The sequence below is a fragment of the Phaenicophaeus curvirostris genome, chromosome 7 (assembly GCF_032191515.1).
Source record: "Phaenicophaeus curvirostris isolate KB17595 chromosome 7, BPBGC_Pcur_1.0, whole genome shotgun sequence".
NCBI classification, from domain to species: Eukaryota; Metazoa; Chordata; class Aves; order Cuculiformes; family Cuculidae; genus Phaenicophaeus; species Phaenicophaeus curvirostris.
The window spans coordinates 31,273,786-31,300,161 of NC_091398.1; the positions used below are offsets into that span (position 1 = coordinate 31,273,786).

At 42.2% G+C, this 26,376-nt stretch overlaps 1 protein-coding gene across 11 annotated transcripts in view; it reads left to right on the forward strand.

Moving 5' to 3' along the window:
* KALRN (kalirin RhoGEF kinase) overlaps positions 1-26,376 on the forward strand; it is a 514,381-nt gene that overhangs the window by 149,503 nt on the left and 338,502 nt on the right. For all 11 annotated transcript variants that reach the window (XM_069861465.1, XM_069861454.1, XM_069861453.1 and 8 more), the window contains exon 2: positions 14,956-15,030. In XM_069861465.1, coding sequence (XP_069717566.1) covers positions 14,956-15,030 — 75 coding nt within the window. The remainder of the gene's footprint in view (positions 1-14,955; positions 15,031-26,376) is intronic.

Below are 26,376 nucleotides of genomic sequence, written 5' to 3' on the forward strand. Positions count from 1 at the left end.
AGACAAACAGCTGGGGAAAGGTTAGCTTACATGTACACGTGTGTCTGTGTAAGCAAGTTTGCCGTGTCTGTAACACAATAATTTACAGCTGTGAGATAGTTAATATAGACTCAGCTTGTGGACTCATAAATTTTAGTTTAACATGTATTTCTGCTCCGACAAGTGTCTATATAAAAATAGCACCTTCCTACTGAAATGAACTGCTATCTATGTGTAATCACATGCAAATCTGATTAATTTGCTGACTAAATTAATGGGAACAGTTTTGAAAAATGGGTGCCTAAAGTTAGGTACATACTATTTAGGTACCTAAATATGCGATAAGATTTTAAATGGTACTTAAGTCTTGTCACTTCAAGTTGCCCTTGGAGTAGCTTTTAAAATCAGATTACCTGTCTGGAGCCCTGAAGCTCAGAATTAGATAAGTGGGTTTGAAAATACTGTCTTCATTTTTATTCCTTATTATCTCTGTTGAAGCTGAAAATATGCAGCCACTCTGGGAGTAGGCGAGAAGAATTCTTTTTCATTCCTTTTGCAATTGTACAAGCCAAAAAGATGACAACTTAACTTCTGGATCCCAGCATGAGTTTGTAGACCTGGTAGTTCGAAAAGCAAACCAAACATCTTTCTCACTTGTAAACTGACTGCATTTGATCTGGAAATCATTGAGATGCAATAAACATGAACTCCATGATCCTGTTTTTATGGAGTCGGTTTTCCTAGTAGAACCACACTTAACAAAACAATCATTATAATTGAATGGCAGTGCTAGTGAAAAGGGCTGGATTGAAAATGCTGGTGACAGAAGCCTTCTGTTTATCCCTGGGAAAGCAGTGACAGTGGTAGGAGTCAACCACAACACACTGTTCCTCAAGCAATTGACACCCAAGGGACTAACTAGTGCTATAGCTTTTCAAGTGCACTACTTTGCCAGGTACCTGTTTCCTAGAAGTGTTGGGTGCTCCTGAGCTAGCAGTAGTAGAAGTAGATGTATAGCCATGTTATGAAGCAGGTAGTGGTGAATTAGGTCACTTTACCTACTGGCACTTCTGTGGCTACAATATTCTAAACAATTTTTGGAAGCAAAGAGGTGAGAAGGTAGCTCAGTTGCTATTGCTTATTTGGTCTCCACACACAGGCTCACTGCTATTTTGTCAATTACTGCTAGCTGTGCAGAACTTGGACTTCTTTTTTTCCCCCCTGTCTTTTCATACTGACATCTGTCCATTGGACATCAAAGTGCAGTCTTTCAAAGCCACAAAGTCATACGACTTACCGAAACTTAAGTGATGATCTATACACATGCGGGCAGGCCCGTTCCTGGAGAAGATATTCTTCTGTTGTGATGCGTTAAAACAGCTCTTTGTATTTGGGCAATAATAGAGATTCATTTGAAAGTATTAGCTATCATTTGGGCTTGACCTCTACAGAAACCCTCTTTGGTGAGGGTTTTAAAGTGGATTTGGAAAGATAATTATTCTTGTCCTCAGGTAGAATCTGGGCAATTTACGTGCTCAGCTGACTTGTCATTTTGGCATCAATGGATATTTATTCCCATAACATAGGATTTCTAGGCATCATCTCATTGCGGCGGCTGAGGATGATGGTAATAGGCACACGAGATACATGCAGATAGAGATACTGCTTAGGGTGACACATCCTTAATTGTCAGTAGTCTTATAGCAGGCAGTGTGCTCAGTACTGTAGCTCTTCAGTGTAGGCGAAGAAGAGACTATTTATCTCTTTTTTTTCTCTCTGTATGTGAGTTCACAAGACATTTCCAAAGAAGCATTTCATGGCTGTGAAAAGGTTGTTTGTCTGTACAATTTAAGTCAGTATACAACTCAGAAAATTGAATTTGGTACCTGTCTTACATGGTAACTTTCTTTCTATAGTATTTTAATATGTATTTCTTATTCACATGTAGGTCATTATTGCTTTATCCTGCAGCTTTCATTAGTAGACAGTGTCATGTATCTTGACTTTCTGGAGTTGCTATAAATGGGTATTACAACATTTGATAGGGCTTCCCAGGAAAGTGGTAGAGAGGGCAGAAGTATCTCCACAGGCTGCATTTTCATCAGATCACAAGATTTAAGCAGGCATTACCCAGAGTCCCATGTAATATCCCTGGACCCTGCTGGTGAGCATTAGGCCAAATCCTGTAGTGGGATCCACTAGATAAGGTATAAAACAGAGATCTGTGAACTCCTGAACATTTCTAGATGTTTCACAGGAACAAAGTTCTAGCTACTTTTCCAGTGCAGGTTTTCAAATCTCAGGTTTGTAAAAGGTTATTAGAAATGTCCTGCCTCAAATCCCTAGCCATGACTTTTCTGCCATCAGTCGGCTGCTGTGGAACATAGGAAATGCCATTCTGTGTTTAGTTGTCTCCAACCATAGCTGACACTGGCCATTTTAGGCACTTTTGGGTAGAAACTGCTTTCTGTGATGTGTTTGTGCAGCCCTGTACCAGTGATTCTGACTGGACTCCATTAGAAAGCTGCAGGCAGGGAAAGATGAGGATGGGAGATGGATGGTGAGGGCCACCAGCACAACCACTATTTCCCATGTCTGACACACACATGTTGCACCAGCTGGTGGTGGCAGAGGGGTGGAAACACATCTTCTTAATGTGAAGTGCTAATATAAATTAATTATTATAGTAATGAATCCAAAGCATGATGAATCTGTTCTCTCCAGTCCATCTTTCATTTTGACATTTTTTTGGAAGCAGGTAAAAAATATCTGTGCATTTCTTTCTTTTCCTTTGTGCCTTTAACTTGCCATTTTTGTTTTGTCATTGCTACTAATGTTTCATTGACTTCTGACTGTGACTTGTCATTTACTCAAAGCTGTGTGAGCATGGTAGTGCCTAAGTATTATTGAATAACTAATATAATGAACAAGTCATTCCAGCAGCAGAGCTGGAGTTTGCAGGAAAAGGTCATGGAAGATGTTGGCTGAGTCATTGTTGGGAAGGTAGACAAGGTCTGCCCTTTTATTCACAAAGGTAGAGTCAAATTATGAGAAGGTGCATGTGTGGGTGTATGTGTTGGAAAGCACGGATGTCTCAAATGAGATGTATATGCGGAGGGTATGGCTGAGAACAAAAAAAAAGAGCATTATTAAAACTGGTATGAAATCTCACCTGTAGTAGGAGATGTTGGGGACATGAGGAGCTATGTTTTCCCCTCATCTCTCATATACAGAAGGTAATAAATATTGTTTTGTTGAATTAGGTGGGTTTAGATTGGGGTCTGCTCCTCAGTACTGTACTCAAATGAGGCTTAACAGCTACCTGGAGCAAAATCCTGGTAAGATACCACATGCTACAATAGGTTGTCTGCGATCAATGTATAATTTCAGTATCTTTAGGAGAATTTCTAATGAATTTGTGGGCTATCACCAACACTTTGCATGTGACAATTTTCTCCTGCCTGGTATTGCTAGTTTTTGTAGAGCTTGCTGTTCAGTGAAACTGAAATCAGGGGAACCACCAACCAGTGAAATCCCTTCAGAAGGGGATGTGTGCACTGGAGTAGGATTTTGTAATGCAGCCTGGGAAATTAAAAAATCATTGCCAATATATTGCACTTCTCTAGGAGCAAAATGAGGAGACAATGTCAGTTCTGTGGATTTTGCATTTTCAACCTGGCAGGGGGCTGGGAAGAGGGGCCCAAACCTACTGCCCTGTATTTTAGGGAAGAGTTGGATGGTCATTTCACTCCAGCTGTCCGGGATCTATAGAGCAGCAGCTTGCACCCTCTGGAGATCAGTCAGATCTCATTAGCCTGTAACCAGTTATTTATGCAGCTCTGACCTCCTTTTTAGTGAAAAGAAGCCAATTTACTAAGTTTCGGTGATAATCTTGTTAGGTATATTTCAGTCTTTCCCATAAAGAAAAGTATGTTTGGGATGAAGAACATATTTCTGGTAACTCTGGTAGCCAATCTCACAGTCTGACGGGATATGTAAGAAGAGATTAAATGTGTATCCTCTGTCTTTGAAGACTGCTCCATAGCTTTCTGTCACTCTACCTTCTGATGAGTACCATTTCAGCAAATTTAAGGACTGCTTGTCCAGGAAGACATCCAGACAGCAACTGAGGCTATAATCCCAGTCATCTCTTTATATGTGTCTTCAGCTTGAACAAACTAAAAGAAAGCTGCATTTTCAACCCACTGGTGATCCTTTTCTATTCAACATTACAATAACATTCCAGGTTTTTAGCACAAAATTGTCAGGCTTCTTACAGCAGTTAGTCTTGGGGCTATAAACATTTATACTAGCATGCTAAAGAGATTTGGGCATAAGGGGCTGTACCGCATTAGGAAGCGTCTGAAAATATGAGTAGGCTAACATTAGATTAAACAGAGGCAGGCAGTAATTTAATTGGCATTTATACATTGAGAGGAGGAAAAAATAGTAAGTTTAAAAAAAAATGTGTCTAGGAAGCTTTTAGAAATCCGGGAGGTAATTTGCTTTCCAAAATGATTCACAGTATCTCATGTTAGCTAATTACCAAAACAGCAGATTTCTGAATTTAACAGCATCAGGGTTAGGACTCGGTGGGCTCAGTTCTCATCCATGTGTTTGTTAGGATCTGTTCAGCCCCCTTCATGCTTTTGCTCTGCTCTTTGGCATCTGTGGGAGCTCGGCCTCTTTCAGGGGCAGAGTTACAAGTGGCTGCGCTTCATGATAGGAGCCAGATGAGGGTGAAAGGGGCAGGTGGAGAGGCAGGAGATTGTGCATTGACTGGCATGACTCAGCCATCCATAAAATGATTTTCATTAATATTTAATGTCTTTCAAAAATGTCAGCATCCAAAAGAGAGGCAGATAAATTATTTAGTCCTGAGAGTGTCTTGCCTCCCCACTCCTGCTGTTGTACATAAGATGTTTGCCCTGGTTTTATTTAGATTTAGGATGTTGTTGGGGAATTTGAACTGATTGCTGTTACACCCGGAGTGTTCTCCTGTGAGACCCCTGGAGGGGCTGCTGCTGCCGCTTTACAGGTTGATGCTTTGTTAGAAAGATCTGGACAATCTGAATTCATCTGCAAGCGGGTTATGTACGGTCCCTGTCAGTGGGTTGGGTTTGTTTCTAGTTTGGTTTGCAGAATATACCCTGGAACACAGAAATAAGGACTGAAGAGCAGAATGTGATGGGAGGTCCTGCTCTCCAGGTAAGGGCTGTGGGGAGCTGCTGTCAGAGCAGCCCAACGTCACAGCGTAGCCGTGAGCCTTCTGAGCGCTCCCACAGGGATGTACTGCACCTGATATTAGCTGGTGTGCTTTCTTCTGTCATTCTTGTTGCCTTGGGTTCTGCTTGCTTTTTTTTTAATATTTTTTTTTTTTCTGGACGTGCATCACCCAGAGACCTGTGACCACCTAGTCTTGATGAACTGTATGAACTGTATCCCATTCAGGGGTGGGGATAGTCCCTAAGATCCCAGCAGGGCTTCAGCTGCTCTCCCACGTACCACACTGCAGGGATGGTTTCTACTTGCCTGTTTAGGGCACAGATCCTGCTTTACCTGTAACTGTGCACAGGAATGTAATAACCCACTTTGAGCTGCAAGTTTTGTTATTTTTTTTAAAAAAAAATCAGCTTCACAGGATGACACAAGGGCAGTAAGATGAAATCATAAACCCTAGCAGAAAGCAAGAGGGATTAAAAGGGATGAGATAGGAAGAAATGTATCTTATCAGATAGGATTTGAGGTGATGTGAGAGACAGGCAAATATAAGGCTAATTAGTTTGTGAATGTTGGTTGAACTACAATCAAAAATGACTGATTTAAAACCCATTCTGACACTTGCTGTAGACATAACCTTCCTTCCTGGGCAAGGATCTTTCTGAAGGCCATGGGAACTTTGTCAGCCTGTGTATCTGTTTGCACTGAACCCAGTCAGAAAAATTAAAAATATAACTCCACGTTAAAAGAGAAAATGTACAGACTCTTTCTAAAACACAGGAGCAAATGCAGTTGCTTTGTTTGTTTGGGATTTTTTTTTACCTATTTTAGGGAAGTCACAGACATTGGGACAAAGATCTCAATTGGCCTCTAATTAAAGTTGCTTTCTTACTGTCTGGCATGCAATCCCCCTGAGAGGCAGATGTTTGCAAAGCACACTTGAGGAACTGGCATATGGTTCCTTTGTAAGGCTGGCGTTTCAACAAAGTGCCTCCTGAATGTTGTACATAATTAGATATTTTATTTTACTTTCTTTGTCCTGGAGAAGTTACTGGTAGCTGGGGACCTCCACTATCCAAGAAGGAGGCTTTCTGAGAGCTGGGTGGGAAACCCTAAGCATGTCACATGCTGGCTGATGCCTTGCTGTAGCTTTTTGCAAGAAGTCTGTCAACTACACCAATTCCAGTTAAAGGAAATTATTCTAACCTACAGAATTGAATAGAGGGTAAGACCCTTAGTACGCAACATCTACAACTTCACAGAGGACTCACATCCTTCCTAGAGCAATGCATCAGCAGGTCTAAACTTTTTACAGGATCATAAAATTCTGATTCCATAAGGAATCCATTTGTAATTGAAAGGAAAGCGAAATGAAAAGAAAATGTTCATGCATACTAGGCTTGGGCAGAAACCATGCCCATGCTTAAAATGTGACTCCAGATAACAAATGGCCCATAGTTCTTTATTAACACCATGAAAAGCTGCTGCATCTGTGTGGTCACTGACCTATAGCAAGATACTTGATGACTGAAAGCTCAAGGTGCTGAATACGCTCATTTCCCTGTGGGGCAGCACATCCATCCCTTGCGCATTTAAGAAATATAACACAGGATTTTGTGTCAGATGACCTGATTTTTCTAATTCTCTTAACATCTTCCTTTCCTACCCCAAAAGTCCTTTCTGTCTTGGTACCTGATTTCTGTCTGTCTATAAAAGCACACTGCAACAGTTCCCTGACTTGGAATGTATTTTTGAGACAGAATTAATGCATATTTGTGAGGTTCTTTTGAGGTCTGTGGACCCGACTGTGCTTTACTAATGTGGGCAGTCATTATTTCTATTCTGTAGAGATGAAAACTATGATCTAGCGCAGTTAAACCAGCTTCTTCAAGATCACAAAGCAATTTAGGAGCAGAACCACAAATAGAGCCAACTCTTTTGGCTAGCAGTCAGATGTGCTATCCACGGGGCTACACATAACACCTAATTATTTTTCTAAGGGTAGGAACTGAAAGATCTCAGCCTGATTCCAAAGTCCTGATGAAAATAAAAAGGGAGCATGTAGAAGATTGACTCACAGCAATTGCGTTCTCTTAGCATCTCTATTAGTGTATGTTTAAAATGAAATGAAGTCCCCCATGGATGGAGATGAAGCAGAACCTTTACTGCAGATTGTGCATTTATTCAGTACCATTCTGATGCTTTGAATGGTTTTGTGCCATGTATGAAAAGGCAAAGCCTGGCTGTCGGCTTAGGTGGGATGCACAGGGTGTGGTGTTTTAGGCTTCACATGCTGAACACAGTTTATTAGAGGCCACATGTTCACAGAAGCTAATGAATTTGCATGCTCGCTGCAAGCAGCTGTATCTTTCTTGAAGCCTTGCCTATTCTTTGGCTGCTTTCATGCTGAGGCTACTGTTTAAATGTGTGGACGTTCAAAGGCTGTGCTGGGAGGCTCAATGCTGCCAAATACCTCGTGGAAGGAATAACAATCTCAGCAATTAGCAAACTCCCCCAAATCCCAGCCCAGCCTCTCTCTGTATAAAAGGCAGGGGAGGGAAGGGGGCTGTGCTGGCAGTGGCTGTTCCTTTGCAGGGATTCAAGCAGTGGGAAGTCGGAAGGACCAACCTGTAGGTGTAGAGGGGGCAGAAAAGCAGCTGGACCTCTGACAAGCACCGGCAAAACTTGGAAGTGGGGATAGCCTGTAGTGTTGCTGCCCAATAGCTGCTACCAGACGGATGTTCCAGTGAGCAATAGTGGTGTATAATTAATAAAAGGAGGGACAGAATAAAGAAACACAGAAAAAATAATATTAGTCTTGGATTGCGCCTAAGTATACATATGAAAACGGCATTCATCTTTTCATTTTAGAATAAATGCAGCGATACAATGAGTATAACTGGGATAACTATCTCAGCTGGGATTAAGTGCTCAGCATATGGGACGGTGGGATTAGTTTTCTGTGCAGACCATCTATTTGATGTCCATTGTTCTTGCAATTTTTAGGGCTATGGTGTTGGTCTGTGTGTCAGTCTGCGCACTAGATGTGGAGGCATAAAAACATTTACTCTGTACAAGACCAGCAGGAGCACTAGATATCAGATTCACAGTAGATTTATGGTTGAATCCTCTATTAGGTACCTGTTGCCCACTTTGCATACTTAGATATCTGTAATCCTGTGTTTATAGACACTTAAACGAGCAGAAGTAAGTAGACTTCAACCACAAGCTTAAATGTGTGGGTTATATAGCAGGAAAGACATCACACTTCTGTGAAGTTCTTCAGGATTATTTACATTCCCATTGCAAAGCTGAAAGCAAGCTCTAGCCCCTGCTCTAGATGGTAAGAAACACAGACAATTCCAGCTGTGCTTCCATGGAAAATATTGGCAATGTCCGTATTTGCTTTTGCTGGTCTCCCCAGATGAGTGTTGCATTTTGTGGCCATGCTTCCTGCTGAAGGTATGTTGAATGCAGTCTCTTTGCTGCACTCATTTGTTTAGGATGGACAGAAATATCAGGAACACCAAGCAATAAGTTCTTGCTTGAGAAATAGAAGCAGGGATGGAGGGGGAGACAGTCACCAATCTTCCCTGGGGCTACGATGTTTGTCCAAACTGCCTTTTACTCTGTCCCTGCAACACTCTGACCTGCAGTCCTGGGACTATAAATGCTTCCTGTGAGGCTAGATATTACTTTTTATTGCTTATTAAGGAGAATAATAAGTTTGCTAGTGAAGATTCTTGTTCTGGGTTAATCTTCAATAATAGTTGATAATGATATCTACAGAGTAATTTTGTATTCTTTCTGGCTGGAGCTGCTCTTAGATTCAATTCAAACATCCCCTTCCTTTCCTTCCTTTCCTTCCCTTCCTTCCCTTCCTTCCCTTCCCTTCCTTCCCTTCCCTTCCTTCCCTTCCCTTCCTTCCCTTCCCTTCCTTCCCTTCCCTTCCTTCCCTTCCCTTCCCTTCCTTCCCTTCCCTTCCTTCCCTTCTTTCCTTTTTCCATGAAGTCAAAACCTGCTCTTTCGCTTCCTGCAGTGGGGAAGGGCAGCAGGAGAGCCTCGCAGACTCCTGGGAGGCTCAGGGCACTAAAATGCTCTTTCATCGGGGATCAGGCTGTTGTCCGCAGAGGAGTGATCGACAGATGCAGAGTGTCCAGCCCCATTTATCTCTGCCAGATGGTGCTAAAATACTAGTCTAGAGCACATGTTGCTTCTATTCAACCAAATGCTTGTGCCATGCTGTGGCCTCTCTGCGTCTGAACCAATAAGCCTCAGGCAGCAAAATCCCAGTGGCAAAGGCCTCAGCAGCCCTGGGCTAAGCCCTTCGCCATGGCTTGTAGAAAATCAGAGCAATCAAACTAGGAAGGCTCACAGCCCTGCAGGGGCAGGCAATAGCGTGCAAGAAAGGAAGGAAGGGGTTAAAGCCAGTTTAGCGTATACTGAAAGTAAATGTTTGAGGTAGAAATGCAGAAAGAGGAATAATGGAGAGAGAAGGGCAGGAGGAGGAAGCAAGAAGTGTGAAGAGAGAAAAAGGCAGATTATGTTCTACCAGAAAACAAAGGAATGGTTGTAGCAGAAAAGCATTGAGGAAACATTGGGGAAATGACAGTTCAGCTCTGCACAAACTTTCTGTCTGACACTGGACAAGTCAATCTCTGTGTCTCAGTTTTCAAAGGCTACACTGGGAATAATAAGTCTCCTTTGTGCTGCCTCTGTCTGCTTACATCAGATTCCCTTCTGTTTGTACGTAGTAGGAAGCCAAGATGCTACCAGACTGCAAACAAAAATAATATCCATTGAGCATTTGAGTGGGAAAAAAAAATAGTTAGGAAGGCAAATAGACAAATAGATAAATCTTGGAGGTAACTGCTCCAAAAACGTGTGGGGAGAAAAATACAAGACAGGCCTTTACTGAGGGAAGAAGAAAGAAACAGTATGGACAGGATTAATCCCACTGTTGCCTCCTGGACTCCAGTGGAGTTCCTTGAGGTATGGGTTTAGCCCAAGGAGTTCAGTTTTGTTTGGCTAAAGAAACTTCATGCCAAAGTTTTTATATAGTCAAATCTGCTCTGAGAGCTATGAGAATGTGGGCTGCTTTTACTGAAACATTGCATGGGACTTGGGATGAGCAACTCCTGCTGAAGGCATAAGGAGCCAAGTGATTAAGCCCCATGCAGTGCTCTGACAGGAGGCCGCCTTCTTGCCTACGCATACTTTTTTTAAGTATAGAAAGTATTTCCACATTTCCAGCAGCTGATCTTTATTTGAAGCCAAGAGCTGCATTTTCCAGACTAGAACTTTAGCTTTTCTAGGAAAAGCCACTTGAGCAGACCATGGTCTTTCTAGCCCAAGATGGTGTCTTGAGCAGAGACCCTGCACTCTGCTGAGTGAGAGAAATCCTGAAGCCCGCAGAGCTTTCTCCAGGGATAATTTATATTTCACTCGAAGAGTTAGCGTTTGGTTTTCACTTCAAAGCCTGTAGGGTTTTATTCTTTACAAAACTCTTGCTTATTTTATTAATCTTTACAGTTCCCTGGAGATGTTTGTGGTTTGCAGATCTCTGATGTATTCAGAAAGCCCCTTGAGCTGCTGACCCCTGCATCCTATGGTAGTGAGTTCCACAGGCCAGCTGGGGCATTTGTGCAAGGAAAGGGAATTTTCTTTTCTCAGTTTCAAGTTTGCTGCACTGAAAATGGAAGCATGCCTTAAGCTTTTTGTCTCACCCAGATGGCTTCTCATTACAGCATCTCACCTAAAACTGAGCTGCTTCTGCCACGCAGGGAATCCCTGCTGTGCACGTGCGATGCTGCTGTGCCCTGAAAAGTGACTCAGCCATTCTGAGGATCCATGTCATTTGCAAGAATACATTATTCTGTCAGTTGCTCCTGCAGGCATGTTGTGTTTTCTCCTCATGTTATTGGAGTAATAAAAGGTTGTAGGGAGTCACAGTGTCCCTGCTACCCAAATAGCACGTTAAGCCAGGGAATGATAAAGGTGTGAGGGGCTGCAGGGTGACTCGGACATGACACCATGCCCTCTATGCCTCTCTTTTGGTAAAGAGGTGATTGCAAAGCTCAAGCTCCTTTGCAAATCATAGTAAGTCTTGCATGTATAGCGGCAAGAGAGGCACTGTTGTGGAGTCCTTTGCTTATGATGATAAGGAATGCAGCAAACCAGTGCCTGGATGACGGAAGAAAATGGGACAACATGCAGTGATCAATATGATTCAAGTGAAGCCATTTAATCAAAGTTCATAACACATTTTATACCTTACTTAGCTCAAGCAAGCCATTGTTTTGCAAGCTGATTTGACAATTCTCCATTAGCAACAAGTAATCATTAGTTACAATACATTATTATATTTTCCCATGAGAAACAGCTATGTGAGCATTTCAGTCTACAAATTGATAGACTACAGAGTAACAAGTCAAGGACTACCGAGGAAAGCTTCCCCTGAGAAATGAGAGGAGTATAAGGCAGAACAACTCTCTATTGTTGCAAAGAGAAACCTTGAAGACAGTGCGTCATTTACCATAGCTGCTTCTTCTGCAAAGTTAGCTTTAATTCTGGTACAAAAGCTGTGAGGCCTTATGCTAAGGTGCCTTCATTTCATTTAGCATAAGCTGCTCAGTGCTTGGGGTGCTCATTGAATGTCCTCTGGTTCGTAACCATCCATCACCTGGACAGTTGGCAGGTTGGCTCAGTGTTCAGCCTGTCCTTCCTTCATCTGTCTGTCCTTCTCTGTTTTGCCTCAGAAAGGCTCATATCTTAAAGGGGTGGAAGAGAGTTGTAGGCCAGGATACAAAGTACTGCCTTCATCGTTGTCTAGTGACAAACTGGCTAGAAGTGGTTGTGTAGCTGGAACTCTGTGGCAAAAATTAGATGGTGCTATGCAGGCACGGCTTTGGATCCAGCACGCAAACAAACAAAACAAATGTATTAGAAACAGCTGGGGGATTATAATAATGCTTATAATAACTTATGAACTGGGGAATGCATCATTGCTGTGCTGGGCCTTCCTGGAGACAGATTTGCTGTTGCTTTTGGAGCCATTATTACAGCCATTGTTTTTCCCATTTATGCATTCCTTCCCCCAGCCTTTGCTGGAAAGCCTGACAGCATGATTTGAGATGTAGCTGCTAAAGAGAGGACTTCGTCCCTGATTGCTGAAGCAATCTCTGAAAACAGTGGCCACGACCTCATCTGCAGGTTGTAAGCTGCCACTTGAATGAGCATGTACATCACCCACAGCAGAGATGTCACCTCGTCCTGAGGGAAGCTTTGCAGCTTTGGGGAGTTTCTGTTGATTCCCTGGTTGTAGGATGGGCTCACAATTTTCCAATTCCTTCATCATTTTGGAGTGTGATACTGAGAAGGGTCAAAACACATGCTGGCAGTACTGTCCCCATTTGTGTCTTTTCTTCTCTTTCCTCTGTACAGTCAGGACATTAGGGCTGTCAGCAGCAAGCCTTTTGCCTGCAGCCTGACCTGCTACAGCTCAGAAGGTGACCAGCTTTAAACATCATACATTTTTCTCCTTGCCTCCATGTATATCAACTCTACGAGATACAGTCCTTGTAGGACAGTATTTGAAATTTTACTTTGACCCTCAGTATAGTGTTCTTTTGCTAGGAAGTCCTTATTGTGTATTTTACATAGACAAATACCACACCTGCTGACAGTTTTTTGGTAATGTTCACTGGGACTTCATTTGTATAATGACTGCTACTAAGTTAAGTGCCTAAGAATTGACTTTGCTGTTTCCCTGACAAATTTAACAAACATTGGCCAAAACTCAGCTTGCACTGACACTGCTGGTCTTGCAGCTGGAGAAATTTGGCCCAGTACTCCACTTCAGTGCCTTCAAGCCATCATGATGTGTCTAGCATGGTGGCTGTTCACATTTGCATCACAGCTGGATATGGTGCTTGTATGTATAGTTGCTTAAACTCCAAATATTGCCTGTGGCGGGCTGGTTCCTGCCTTTGATGTGAGAGCTGGCCATAGCCTAGGGTCTGAGAGGTTATTCTTTTTAAGAAGTTAAAAAAGAAGTTAATAGTAGGGTCTCATACTTTTAACAGAATGCACAAAGTTCTACTTACTTGAACACAAAAAGTGTTTGGCAATCAGGACTAATTTTCCAGGTCCTAAAACACTTTACTGACACAGAGCACTCTTTAGGGATCTCTCAGGACCCTGCTCCAGCGCCTGTTCAAATTGCAGTTACATTGCTCTTGGCCTTGCATTGAAATACCTCACTCCTGTACGTGCTGATTTTCACAAGCGTAGGCTCAGCTGGTGAACTTGTTCATCTTCTGGAGCCGAGTGTCACAGAGGTGGCAACTGAGAGTGTGTGTGGACAGAGAGGTGAAGCCATTGGTCACTGGTGAGGGTTGTATTTGCATGTACAAGGCAGTTGTTGCACAGTTCAGCTGCGAATGGCAAATGATACTTCATTTGCTATTATCAATAAGTCAACAACAACAACAACAACAACAACAATAATAATAATAATAATAATGATGATGCTTGTAGGTACACAGGTTCAGCTGCAGTTGAAAACAGCTACAGTCTTTATCCTGTCTGTTCCTTAAGTCTGCACCGATTAAACAACTGTAAGTTTGCAGGCTTCATAATGCAAGAAATTAATGAAGGTATGTAGGGAGGGGCTTTTATCTCTATTCCTGCTTTCAGACCCAGATGATGAGGTGTCATCTGATGTGTTCAGTTAGGAAGGTGTAATGGCTGGAGTGAAGTTGCCCTGCTTCTAGCTAGTCAAGAAAGCTACTTAGTGAGCAGATCCTATTGCCTTGGTACCATCTAGGAAGAATGCGGGTTACTGCCTGCTTGTGAAAGGCAGAAAGTGAAAATGCAGAGTTTCAAATCTGTTGTACTCTTTGGTGAGCTAGAATAAATGCCATATGGAAGATCACTTGTCATGATGGGTATTCACTACCCAGTGATGGATGAGTTATTTTTCAGAGTAACCGTAAAGATGTCCTTCAAACCTACTTTATGTTTTGTAATAGTGCTGATGGTATAGCAGTGTCTGGACTGCCGTGGTGTGATCAGTTATTGCTGATCTTTTGCAAAGCATAAAGATACTGCTGAAAAATGCTGAAACCATCAGCATTTCTTTTCCTAAGGCTTCCAGGAGAGTAACAATCTGGGATTTGTTTGGTGAACTTTCAAGAGACAAGAAAGAATCTGGAATTGCAGGGAAGGCCTGCATAGGTATATATAATGTCTAATCAAACAGCATGAATTACATGAGGATGTGCAGTGGCTTCATACCACTACTTACCCACGTGAAACTTTGGCTGGCTTGTAAGGAGCATGTCCTCCCTCTGAGCATGGTCCCCACCTTCAGCCCTTCCATCTCCAGCTGTGTTGTGTAGAACAGAAAGGAGGAAAGGGAAAAAACTTTTTTAAGCCAACCCTGCACAAATCTGTTTCAAGGGGTGATGCTAAATGTATGTGTATGTGCTGTAATAGTCTCTGCAATTTTGCCTTGATTGTTTTCAAAGCAGTGAAGGGAGAAGGCTCCTGGCTCAGTGTTTTCTTTTTACAAACATATCTCTATTGACGCTTATGCTGTTTGTGTATCAGCCATTAGGATCTGTCTTCTCATCCTTTTATGTAATTTATAGACCTCCTCCAGTCTGATTTTGAGAATCATGGAGTGTTTGTGAAGCTGGGAGCAAAGACTTGCTCTCTTCTAATGTGGATTTCCTATTTCTCTCTATTTCGCAGGTACTTTTAGAAATGATGGTTTGAAAGCTGCTGATGTCCTTCCTATACTAAAGGAGAAAGTGGCCTTTGTGTCAGGTGAGTACATCTTTTCTGGATCCTCTAACCCAGCATGAGTGCTTGCCCTCCGCATCCTGGTCCTTATGGAGCTGCAGAGCCACAAGGGACCAGTTTCATGTTTGGTCTTGGTAGTACTTAAATTAGCTTTTCTGCTAAGAAAAGGTCTATACATGGAAGAGGGCTCAGTAATACTCAAAGTATTGGAAATTGGCCAATGGCGATTTTCTTCATATTTTGAGAAACAGGTAAACAAGCAGCACAAATGCTATGAAATGCAGCTTCTCTGCTCCAGCCCAGACCTATGCTGTCTCAGCATTCAGGGTGGTTCAGGGACTCTACTTGGGGTTCAAGGTCAGTGGCTATATTAACTGCTGTTTGTAGGAAGCGCTCAGACCCATAAATGATTGGTATTTCATTTGCGGTCCCAATCAACTTGCAGTTAAATGTACCATTGATGCTGCATTTGCATAATAACTCAGGCACTCAAATGTCTCCTGCCACCCTGTACAAAGATTTACAGCCTTCATTCAGGAGATAAATCTCAAGGACCTGGGGGTGAATGAGGATGAAACAACATGGAAAAAGCTTTGGGAATGGCTTGGATTAAATTGTTTCTGGGGTGAGTTACAACTTGTCAGGGAGAGGGAGAAGAGAAAGTCTGAAGTGATCATAATCTTGCATGAAGTCACTCAAATTGACAACATAAAAACACAGTATTTCCAGAGCCAGTGTTTCTGATGATTGCAAACCATTCAAACTGCCTTTGGTGATCTTCCGTCTTGCAAAGAGAAAATCTGCATCAAAAACAGCCGCCCCCCTTGTTTGCAGTCTTTGCTTTTTGTTTTGTTTGTCTGACAGGGAGGCTGTTGGGTGCCCAGTCCTGTCATCCCTGGCTCTCCCACTGGAGCAGGGCCCATGAGGATGGAGATGCCTGGCCAGGCAGGAAAAGCTTTCATCTTGACTGATTGTTGTCGTGAGATGTCTTCCCATGTAGCAACAGTTAAATGGTTCAGGGATCACAAAATTCAGCAGTGACTGGGCAAAAGATTTGTGGTTCTATAAAGCCTAAACTTCCTGACCAACAGCAGGAAAATCCAGAACTTCAAGGAACATTTGTGAGACACCAAAAGGCTTGTGTGAAAATCCAAGACTACCCCAACAGTACTCACATACAGGACTACTTAACCTCTCACTGATGTCTCATTCTGAGTGTCCTGAAATGTTTTATGTGGTTGTTGTATTTCACTGATCCAGAGAAGGGAGCGTAGTCATCAAAACATAGTGTACCTGCAGACTTGTTTATAACATGAAGCTGCGCCAGGTGCTCTGGAGGAGTGAAAGGAAGGAACTTATGCAAAGATTGTACTGGAATTCAATTCCTGGCTCCTGCTGTTATTTCACATGGAAATGGCTGCAGGAGCATTTGGTAATTCATGGAATATTTAATAGAGACAACCTGTCTGGATCATTTACATAGCCCCTCTCACTGACAGCACTTGTGTTCAGCCTTGAGCCACAGGATCTCACAGTAAATCATCAGCTCATTAGATGCTGTCCTGGGCCAAGCTTGCCTTGTGTGGCGCATTGAACATTGTGCCAACGTGATCCCCTGGGGCTTTGCTTCGTGATCCGCTGCAGGCAAGGGACAGCCTGCTCCTTGTAGGCTCACCAGCCTCCAGACTTATGTCCGCTCAAAATAAACCTGTTCCTGACACAGCTAGCTAGGCAGCGGTCCTAGGATTTATATCTCCTCTCCATGGTCTCCCAAACACAATGACTATGGACAACAATTGTCAGGGGCCTTTGTAGATAAAATGCTCTGAGCCGCTGGTGTTTTGTTGCGAAAGTCCCAGCACCACCTTCCAGCCCAGAGCGTAAGTTCTGCTCAGTCTTCCCCTGGGTTGTTACAATACAGCAGGTTAAGAAAGGGATTTGAGCACTACACTTGATAGCTAGGTTCTTTTTAATGAAAACGTAATACCTTCCTAGTGTATGCTTTGGGCATGGAAAAGAAAATGTTTGTCACCATAGAAAAATCAAATATCTGGATTTTGCAAGATAAAAAAATCCTTCTGTAGTAGCACACACTCTGGGAGCACATTGTGTTTGTAATCAGGCTTCCTCAAGGAAAAGTTCAGAGCTTCAGAGTTTTATTCTACAGTTAATTTTAATGATAATAGTACAGTAAAGTTGTCAAGAGAGTTCTCGTTACAGTAGCAGAATTTATCAGCGCACACAAAAAAATCTCAGCTGAGCATCTCAGTTACATAGTTTATTTCTTTTCTCATTTGCTGTGGCTCACCAGCTTGTCTTTCAGACCATGATTCGACAGGAAAGCTGTGGAGAACAAACAAGCTCCTTCAGGCAGGGTCTAATACCATACTTTGTGTCTCACTGTTGAGGCTGGTCCCCACCTGGACCATGCAGAGCTGCAGGGCAGAACAGGCAGGCTAGTGACACCAGCTCTGGCCTGCTCCAGAGCAGGCACAACAGGACCTACCTGCACAGCTGTGGCCTCTCATAGGAGCACTCAAGCTTTCAGAAATGCACTTAATTTCACAGCTGAAATGCAGCTCTAACCGTCTAGGCACAGATTCATCCAGCCTCAATGTGCCTGGAGCTCTGTGCCTGGCCCTTGCCCTCAGCTGGCTCAGCCAGCAGGGAGCAGCAGGCTCAGGGCTCTGCATCTGCATCCCTGCGCCCCAGGAGGGTCAAGAGGTAGATAATGTTGGGATTTTTTCCTGGAACTGGTTTTTGATTTCTTTCAGTGGTCTCGTGTATAAGCTAGACTGAACTTGAGAAGAGTTCATGTGTGTGTGTCAAAACAGCACCCAAAAATCCCATTCCAGCATTCATAAGTAGAACCATAGCCTGAGCAGTCAGGAGCACGGTTCATCCTGGCCATCAACGCCTGATTGCTTCCATCACTGACCTTGTGAAGCAGATTAAGCAGGGGGCTGGCAGGGGAAAGGCTTTGGCTGCCTGCTTGTTGCCTAAATGCTAATAAAATCTTGGCTTTGCATGGATGGTTTACTGTGTTGCTTCCAGCAATGGAACGGCTTTGGGAACTGTTAGGGAGCGAGCTACAGGCCAGAGACTGATTTTTGTGTTTTGAGAAGATGAATGCAGAGGAAAGAAAATAAAGCCTTTATTTAGATTATTTTTGGTGGGTTTTTTTCAGTGAGAGGTGGTGAAATATTTTGGAAGCTGGGCTAACAGTCCTTCCTAGGAAACGCAGATGCTGCTTTAGAAGAGGGGTTTAACTTGAGATGTTGTTCAGCTGCTTGATTATATTTATAGGAGATTTTCTATTGATCAGTGCAATACAAGATGAAGCGCATGAGGCTCTCAAGAGAGGGAGGGGAGAGTGTTACCATGTTCCCTTCCTGTGCATGGAGCCTTTTGTATACTGAGGCTTGAAAAGCTTGTTAGTTGACTAATGTTCTGGGTCTTACTCAAAGCATTGCACTTTCTCCACATCCCACCTAGAAGAATTTCTCAGGATCCTTCCCAGCACTTCCCATTCCCCAGAGGCTCAGCAGAGCGTCAGCGCGTGGGCTCCTGCCTGTCATCCAGGTGCTGTCTGCTTGTCTGCCGAGGCAGGAGTACAAAGAAGGAGGCTGGCTGAGTTTCTGAGAGGGTGGTTGAACACGGAGGAATCAACAGCAAAAGGCAGAAGAGTGTAATAAACCATTGAGCTGCTGCAGCTGTGACAAGCAAAGCTCCCAGTGTGTGTTCAGTAAAGTGAGATGCTTTTCAATGGACTTTGGGCAGCAAAAGGCACGGTGCAGGGAGAATTAGATGGTCACAGTTTGCCGATCTCTGTTCTTCAAAAGCTCCCTGACCCCAGCCCCACATATCTCAGAGGCAGCCTTATGAGCTGGGTCATGGCAACGTTTGAGACTGCCTGAGAGCCTGAAGGGAAAACAGAGAGAGATTTCCCAAAACGTCTTTCAGAGGAGGAATTTTAGTGTAAATAGATCAGATAAAAGGATGACTTTGCAATTAGGTTTCACTAAATTTAGGCCAGCAGGATGAATCAAAGACACTTAGAGAGAAAGACACTGATCTTCTCCAAAACTTGTCTGAGGACACCACAGGTCACTTAGTGCCAGCGGTACACAGGGCCACAGCTGCAGGACCATTTCTTTCTTTTTCTGCAATGGACTTCATTGCAACTTCACTCCTCAGAGAAATGGATGGAATAAGATCCCAGGGCCCTCCAGGCAGTAGAAGAGTTCAGATCCAGGTTTCAGGGGGTCTCAAATGCTGATTTGTGGACACTTGAATTTGTATTGGAATGGGAATAGAACTAACCAAAATATTTAATGTTTGAATGATATAAACACTTTGTATTTGCACAAAAAGTTTTTATTTAGATTAAGAGTTTCCATTTTCTTCTTTCTCTGGAATGGAAATTTCAAGTGAAACATCAACAATTCTTCTATATTTTGTTACTGAAAAATAGCTTCTTTTTTATACCATTTCCTGCTGTTATTCAAAATCAATGGAAATTCCAAAAAGAGGAAATATGTTATTATAAAAACATACCATTGCTTAGCTATTGAATTTTCCTAGTAGTTTTGGACCATCATGCTTTCATCTAGAATTTGTTACTGCATTGATACAGATTTTTCTTTGAAGAGGAAAATGAGGAACTTTAAGTTGTAAGGTTTCCAGGTCTTTTGAAGAGGTCTGAGCCTGCTGGGGCTTCTTTGTTTTTTTCCCTTTGCTTTAAAGGATGTTAGGTTATTTCTGAGGATAGAGAAGAGCCTTTACCTGTAGGGGCCATATAGTTATATTCATTGGGACTTTAAGGTTAGAGCAGAAATCAAAATGTTTCCTGGAATTTCTGATTTCTTTTACAGGTTATAAATATAATGTGCAAAATCAGTTGCTGTACTTCTTTCCTTTGGTTTTAACAGTAACCATGGACTAAATTAAGCAATTTCTGTGGAGAATATCTGGTCCCTGCCAGCAGTTACTGTCCTGGCCCTTGGACACTAGTAGCTTGCCAAGATCCGCCAGTATTTCCTACAATGTACTTGCTTAATTAAGATGTGTGAGAGTAGTGATGCAACCTGTGCTGCCTTGTGAAGAGGCAGAAAGGGTCAAATGCCTTAAAAAACTGGGCAAGAAATCAACGCAATCAAAGTATCTATCCAAAAAGACTCTCAAGAACTTGTGAGATGTAAATAACATCTGTGGCTGTCGTCCAAACACGCTGGACTCCTGGTTGATGGATCTCTGCATCCTGTCATATAGGTATAGCATTTCAGTTAGTGACAGGGACTTTTGAAATAACAATAAGAGGAAGGAGTTGAGCCTGTGAAGCAAGAAGGTCTGTATACATACCATCCTGTTCCAGCCCTCAGGGTTGTCTAGTCCTTAAAGACACCATGAGTTCCATATGTATCTCAGCAAAGTCCATGTCTTCATTTACACAGGCAGTCAAGAGTTGTCCTTATATCGAAATCGAGGCTGGTAGCTTATAAATCAATATAAGGATGTTAGGGAGGTGACTGTAGCACCTGAGATAATTAATATGGTAACAATCAACTTTGGTCATTTTGCAGTAAGGTTTACTGTTCTGTCCCACTAACGAGACTTGTCACCTCTGAAAACTTCATTATATCTATGAAAGCCCTTTTTAGGCTTATGTTTTTTCCTAATGAAACAGTTTTAACTGACAAGAAGCACTGAAATTCACACCTGGACATCCTCTCTGTATTAGCAGTGGTTGGAGTTTTTTAATACTTTTTTTTTGCAGGAAAATATAAGCTATTTGAAATGGAAATACTTTGCAGGGATGTGCAATTTCAGAAACATTTTCATCTGCCAGTTTTTTTCCAACTCTAGGCTGAATTTCTTCTTAAAGCCGGAGGGGGAAAGGACTTCCTAATAGCAATTATTTAAGTCCATTTCCTTGACTTCTCCCTTGAACTTTCATTAATTTGCAAGTTCCTCTATTTGGCTGTAGCTGTTGAGGACTTTACTTCTTGTGATGCAGCAAACCTGAGTAGCTGCTTGTATTGAATCAGTTATCACGTATTTCACTTTGCTGATGAACGTAAGAAACTTTCCCTTGCTATTTCTCTGTGCTTATCTCAAATGAGGAGGACAGTATGTGATCAGGGGGCATGTGGCCTCTCTTTGTTTTGACTTATTCTGTACAGTTTCCAGTGTTATGCTCAGTGGCATGAGTTTGGATTCCCTGTAAGTACCACTGACAGCAGTGTCACTGGCATTGCCGTGTGCTGTTTTGTTCCCTTCCCTTCTCCAGGGGCAATAGGATGCACCCTGGGATATTTTAGTTTTGAAGATCTGGGGTTTATTTTGTCCACTTTCTGTGTTGTTTTTTAAATATGTACAGCTATTCTCATATATCTGCAACAGAGGTCGTGAAATAAAAAATGCTACGTTGCAGCTGGGGCAAAAGGCAGTGAGTTTCACATAGGTGTGCGTAAGGGTCAGTTTTGAAGAGGAGGGTACTGGTGTTCCCTGGATACCACACAGCAAACCAGGTTCTTACAGAGGAAGAAACAGAGTCCTCTGGTCTTTCTCTGGAAGTTTTGCCTTCCACAGAAAGAAGCTCTTCCTTTGTCTTAATGAGTTTCAATCTTCCTTAGTTTTCCTTTTTTGGGACAATAACTTTCTTTGTGGGTAATGAGACAATTTTCCCAGAAACTTGTTGGCAAGTAAACATTTAAAATCAAAGAAGTACCCACAAATACTTGCGTAAATCATTGAAGGTGTATTACAAACCACAACAAATGGTCTCCAGACCCATGCAGTTGTTCTGGGTTGTTGTGGAACAAATCCATCAGGTGGGAAACGGGATTCCCCAGTGGCTGCACTAAGCATCCCATCTACAGCCACTGCTCTGATCTGCTCTGCAAAAGAATCTTCTGGAGGGGACGTGCAGCCCTGTTTCTGGAGTCATTAGTCCTAGATGAAATGTTGCAAACATTTGGTACTAGGATTTGTTTCAGGCACTTGACTCTGGGATATGAGATTCTGCAAAGAGCATCATGCTGGAGGACCAATCCCTGGTGACTGAAGCTGTGTTAATTTACAGGTGGGCTCTTTGTGGGAGGTTAGATTTCCATCACTGTTGCCCTAGAATCACCTGCTTTGGAACCAACTGAATTTGAGGGTGATCCTGTATATCCTATGCAGGTAATTCTGTATATGAACATTGGGAAAAATGAGTCCCTATTGAAGCCGGAGGAGTTTTAGTATAGAGGTCTGTTCAGAGAAGGTCTGGTAGCAAGCAGACTCTCACAGAGCTCAGCTATGACAGAGAAAGGAATATTATTTTAAGACTCTGCTTACCAATTCCCTGATACTTTTCTTTCCTGGGAAGTCTGTCAGTTAGATTTAGAAATCCAGAGCATATTGTTTGTCATTTTAGCGAGGTGTCGGACATCAGCTGAGCTCATTCCATCTCCTAGTTCTATTTATTATCATCCATTTTTTCACCATATTTTGGACTGAAATACCTTTTGAGAAATATTTCATCTCTGGAAACTCACTTATGGTCTCAGCAGAGTCTGCAGCATCAAGATTGATCAGTTTACGATGTACAGGGGTCAGATGAATCAATGTATTCTTTTGAACTGCAGTAGACATCTGAATGGAGGCCAGAGATGCTGTGTGGTACTCTTGGCTGTTGCCGATGTGTCACAGGACCTTAGACAAGGTACTTGGGAGCCTTTACATGTGTGGAGATTTGTCTGAATCTGTAGTTAATCCTTATGAATTCATGCTTATAAAGAGAGTTTGAAAGGAAACAGAAGGCTTGAATCTCTAAAATATAGATAAATGCAGGCAGGTAACCATGGTAGACTGGCTGAGTGAACTGGAGACATGAAGCTTGAAAACAAAGCTTGATAAAATCATTACCTGTCCTGCACAAGAAGGCAGCTTTAAAGGAAACTGATAATTTCCTGTCTTACATAGGATTAAATGAACCTTCAATCTCAGCTTTTTTGTGTATGATCAAGAATGGATGTACATTGGGATTTGAAATTGGGAAGGCTTGCGTATAGTGTTTACATTAATAATGCTCTGGGTTGACCAACACCCTGACTTACCTCTGGGCATTTGAAGCCACCATAGATAGAAACATTTAGGCCCAATGCTGAGAGTATTAAGATGTCAGTTCAAGCAACTGCCAGGACAGAGGTCTTGTGGTTGGAGTCCCTTTTCTTTTGGTTGCAGGCCTGACCAGAAAAATGGTCACTGGGTCACTGACTATGCTGCCTCCTTCCGCACAGTATTTTTTGGTGTTTTCTTTTAATGTGGTATGCATTGTGATGCCTTGTGCCATCACTGCAATATCCTCTGTATGATTTGTGGAGGAAAAATGATGTAATCCTTCTTCTGGGAACAAATGTTGAACCTAGCAATGGTTTCTGCATAGGCTAGAAGAAAGGGAGATGAGAAGAACTGACAAGCAAGCCAATTACAGGCAAGGGCACCAACAAAGGGTTTTTCAGGAGGAATGCAAGACATATATGGCTAAATATTTGTTCTCAGTGTACTTTGTGCCCTGAAGGACACATGTTTTTCTGACTCCTTTTGCCAGAGCACTAATAAGTAGACCATCTGTTTGCCTCTCTAAATCAGAGCAAACCCCATGAAAACCCACTTTGAAAAATGATTAGAAATTATCAGTTGTTTGTTTTAGCATTTAATAACTGTACTTAGCAAACCTAATGACATGTTTGATTATTGCATCCCACGCTTGTGAGCCCAGTGGGAGGCAGAAGCTGGGAGATATTGATTAGAGAAATTGAGACACTTTGCTTCCATTTTCTATTAAAACAATATGCTGGGTAGCTCTGGGAAGGGACTGTGCATGTAAAATTGGTGGTGAGATCAAGGCTGACTTGGGGCAAGATTAGCCTCCTTGAGTGGCTTACTTAAAAGCAGAGACAAAGTTTCTATAATGGTTTTAGTTGCTAGCTTTTAGTCTAAGCACTGTGGAGCTCTAACACAGTGGACTAAGTCAGAAAACCCTGCTTCTCCTCCTGTTTCTTCAAGTGACTTGCCAAGGGATCTGGGATGAATTTCTTCCCCTCTTCATACCTCACTATTCCCCTCTGTAAAAAAAGAGATGATAATAAAGAAGAGGGAAGGTACAGATTCCCTGTACAGCCAGTGCCAAAAGATTTTCTTCTCTTTTGGAGGCTGTTGCTACCAGTCTGGAGGCTCTGCTAGAGGAGATCAGGGCCCTAATATAGGCATGTTAGGTGTCTAAAGTTCACTGGTGGAAATATCCCTTTTAGTCCACCTAGAAAAGCTGAGATTCATGGTTATAAATTGCAAGAGTTTTTTATTTAAGAGAGTAAACCACGGTTACTGAATTCTACGAGTCTTGTGGAGGATTGAACACACTGTGGTTTGTTCTGAAAGAAACCTGATGTTTCTTCATATAGGCTTTTCATGAAATTGTAAGTTAGACAAGCATCCATAAAAATTGGGGACTTCTCATGAATAATTTAGAAACAATTGAAGGATTTTAATGTGTCTGATGCACTTGTAATAATAATTTCACCCTATTACTCAAAGCATGGAGCAGTACTTTTATCACAAATGAGAAACTTTTGCCTCTAAAACTCGCATTTCTTAAGATTTGCCCCATGTCTCCTTGTTCCTCTGTGCCATAGGACCAGAATGAATAAGTAAGTCCAGGCACTTACTTATCCTTCCATCATCCAGAAACTTCCAATTGGGTCATCACGTGACCTTCCTTCTCCCATAAGAATTTACTCATTTTCTTTGGTCTGTCCTGTTAACTTCTGACTCTGTGCTAGAGCCTTTTATATCCTGCGCCTCTAAGGACACTTTAGATGAACTGTTGAGGGGGAATTTTTATCCTGAAGCAAAGACAGGACAAGAATGTTCTGGACTCTGTTTCCATTTTTGTAGCCAAAATGCTTGTGTTACTGTTAGTAAAAGGGTCAAGAATTTTCCATTTAAAAATTTTTCAGCCTACCAGGCTTATTTTTGATTTCTGAGCTTGCTGTGGTAGAACTTTAGGTAGGAAATGGATCCCTGGCCACAAACACAATTTTTGGTCATTACCAGGCTGAGGTGAATGGGCAGCATTGGAATGATCAGGGTTGCTGGGCTGTGGGCAACTTGTGGGCCACTCTGAGTGTTTTGTATCCTGGTGGAGGATTGGGCTTGGATGACATCCTGTGGGCTTGGATGTCTTCTGATCTTATTTCTTAGCATTTTTCCACAGTGTAGAAATACCTAAGTAAATGGGGATGGGAGAAGGGAGGGAGCCTGAGTAAGTAGCTGGTAGCATATTCTTCTGGGATGCAATTCAAGTTCAAGTCTCTGCTTCAGTGAGTATCTGGAAACTTTTGAAAGTCTTGGTTACATCTTGATATGACGGGAAATTTTTCAAAACCTTGAAAAGCTTCCTGTGTTGAAAAAAAATTCCCTCCAGCTTTCGTTACTGCATTGGTTTGCCATTCTGTTGGCTGGCTTGCTTTTCTGTTAGATACATCATGCATAATATAATGGTTTTGGCATTGTTACATTAGCATGAAATAACCTCAACAAAGTGGGAATGTGCTTAAAATGAAGATTATTTTTTTGTTGTTTGATTTTAATGCACATATATGTATACAGGTCAGACAATAAAAATGAGCTTATTTCCTTGTAAACTGAATCCTTGTTACATTAGCCCCCACCCCTGCTCCCATTATGTGGCAGAGGCACAGATCAGCCAAGGTGAGACTGATTTCTCATGGATTTTCCTTTCCTTCGTGGTGTGAAGCCAAAAGCAAACATCAGGTCCAGAGATTTAGATGGAGATTATGCAGGACAGGTTTTGTACTCCATATGTGCCCCTGGCTGCATGAGGGCTCAAAATAATGAAGGCATCTCTTGTTTGACTACTCTCCGTTTGTAGACTTGGACAAATCAGATGTGGCCTGGCTCCAATGAAAAGTTGCATGATGTAGTCCTTCAAGTATATAGCATCTATTGAAAACTATAGGAATTTCAATACTGATGAACTGTAACACTGTATCTATATCTGTATAGGTGAAGTTTATGTAAGATGCTTTGACTTGTACAGAAAACTCTTCAGCCAGGTCTTGGCAATTTGTTAAAAAATGATATACATATAAATGTTTAAAATAACAACATTGCTATCTTTAGCTTCTTCTGTGTGACTCTGGTAGTATAGAGTGACACTTTGTGTCAGAAGGTGTTCTTGTACCTACCATGGCATCAACTGAATGGACAGTTTCAGGATAAAACGGAGAGAGGGTATGTTGTCAGATGGGACCTGGATGTACTAGTAATGTCTCTGTCCTGTAAACAGGGACAGCTGGAAAT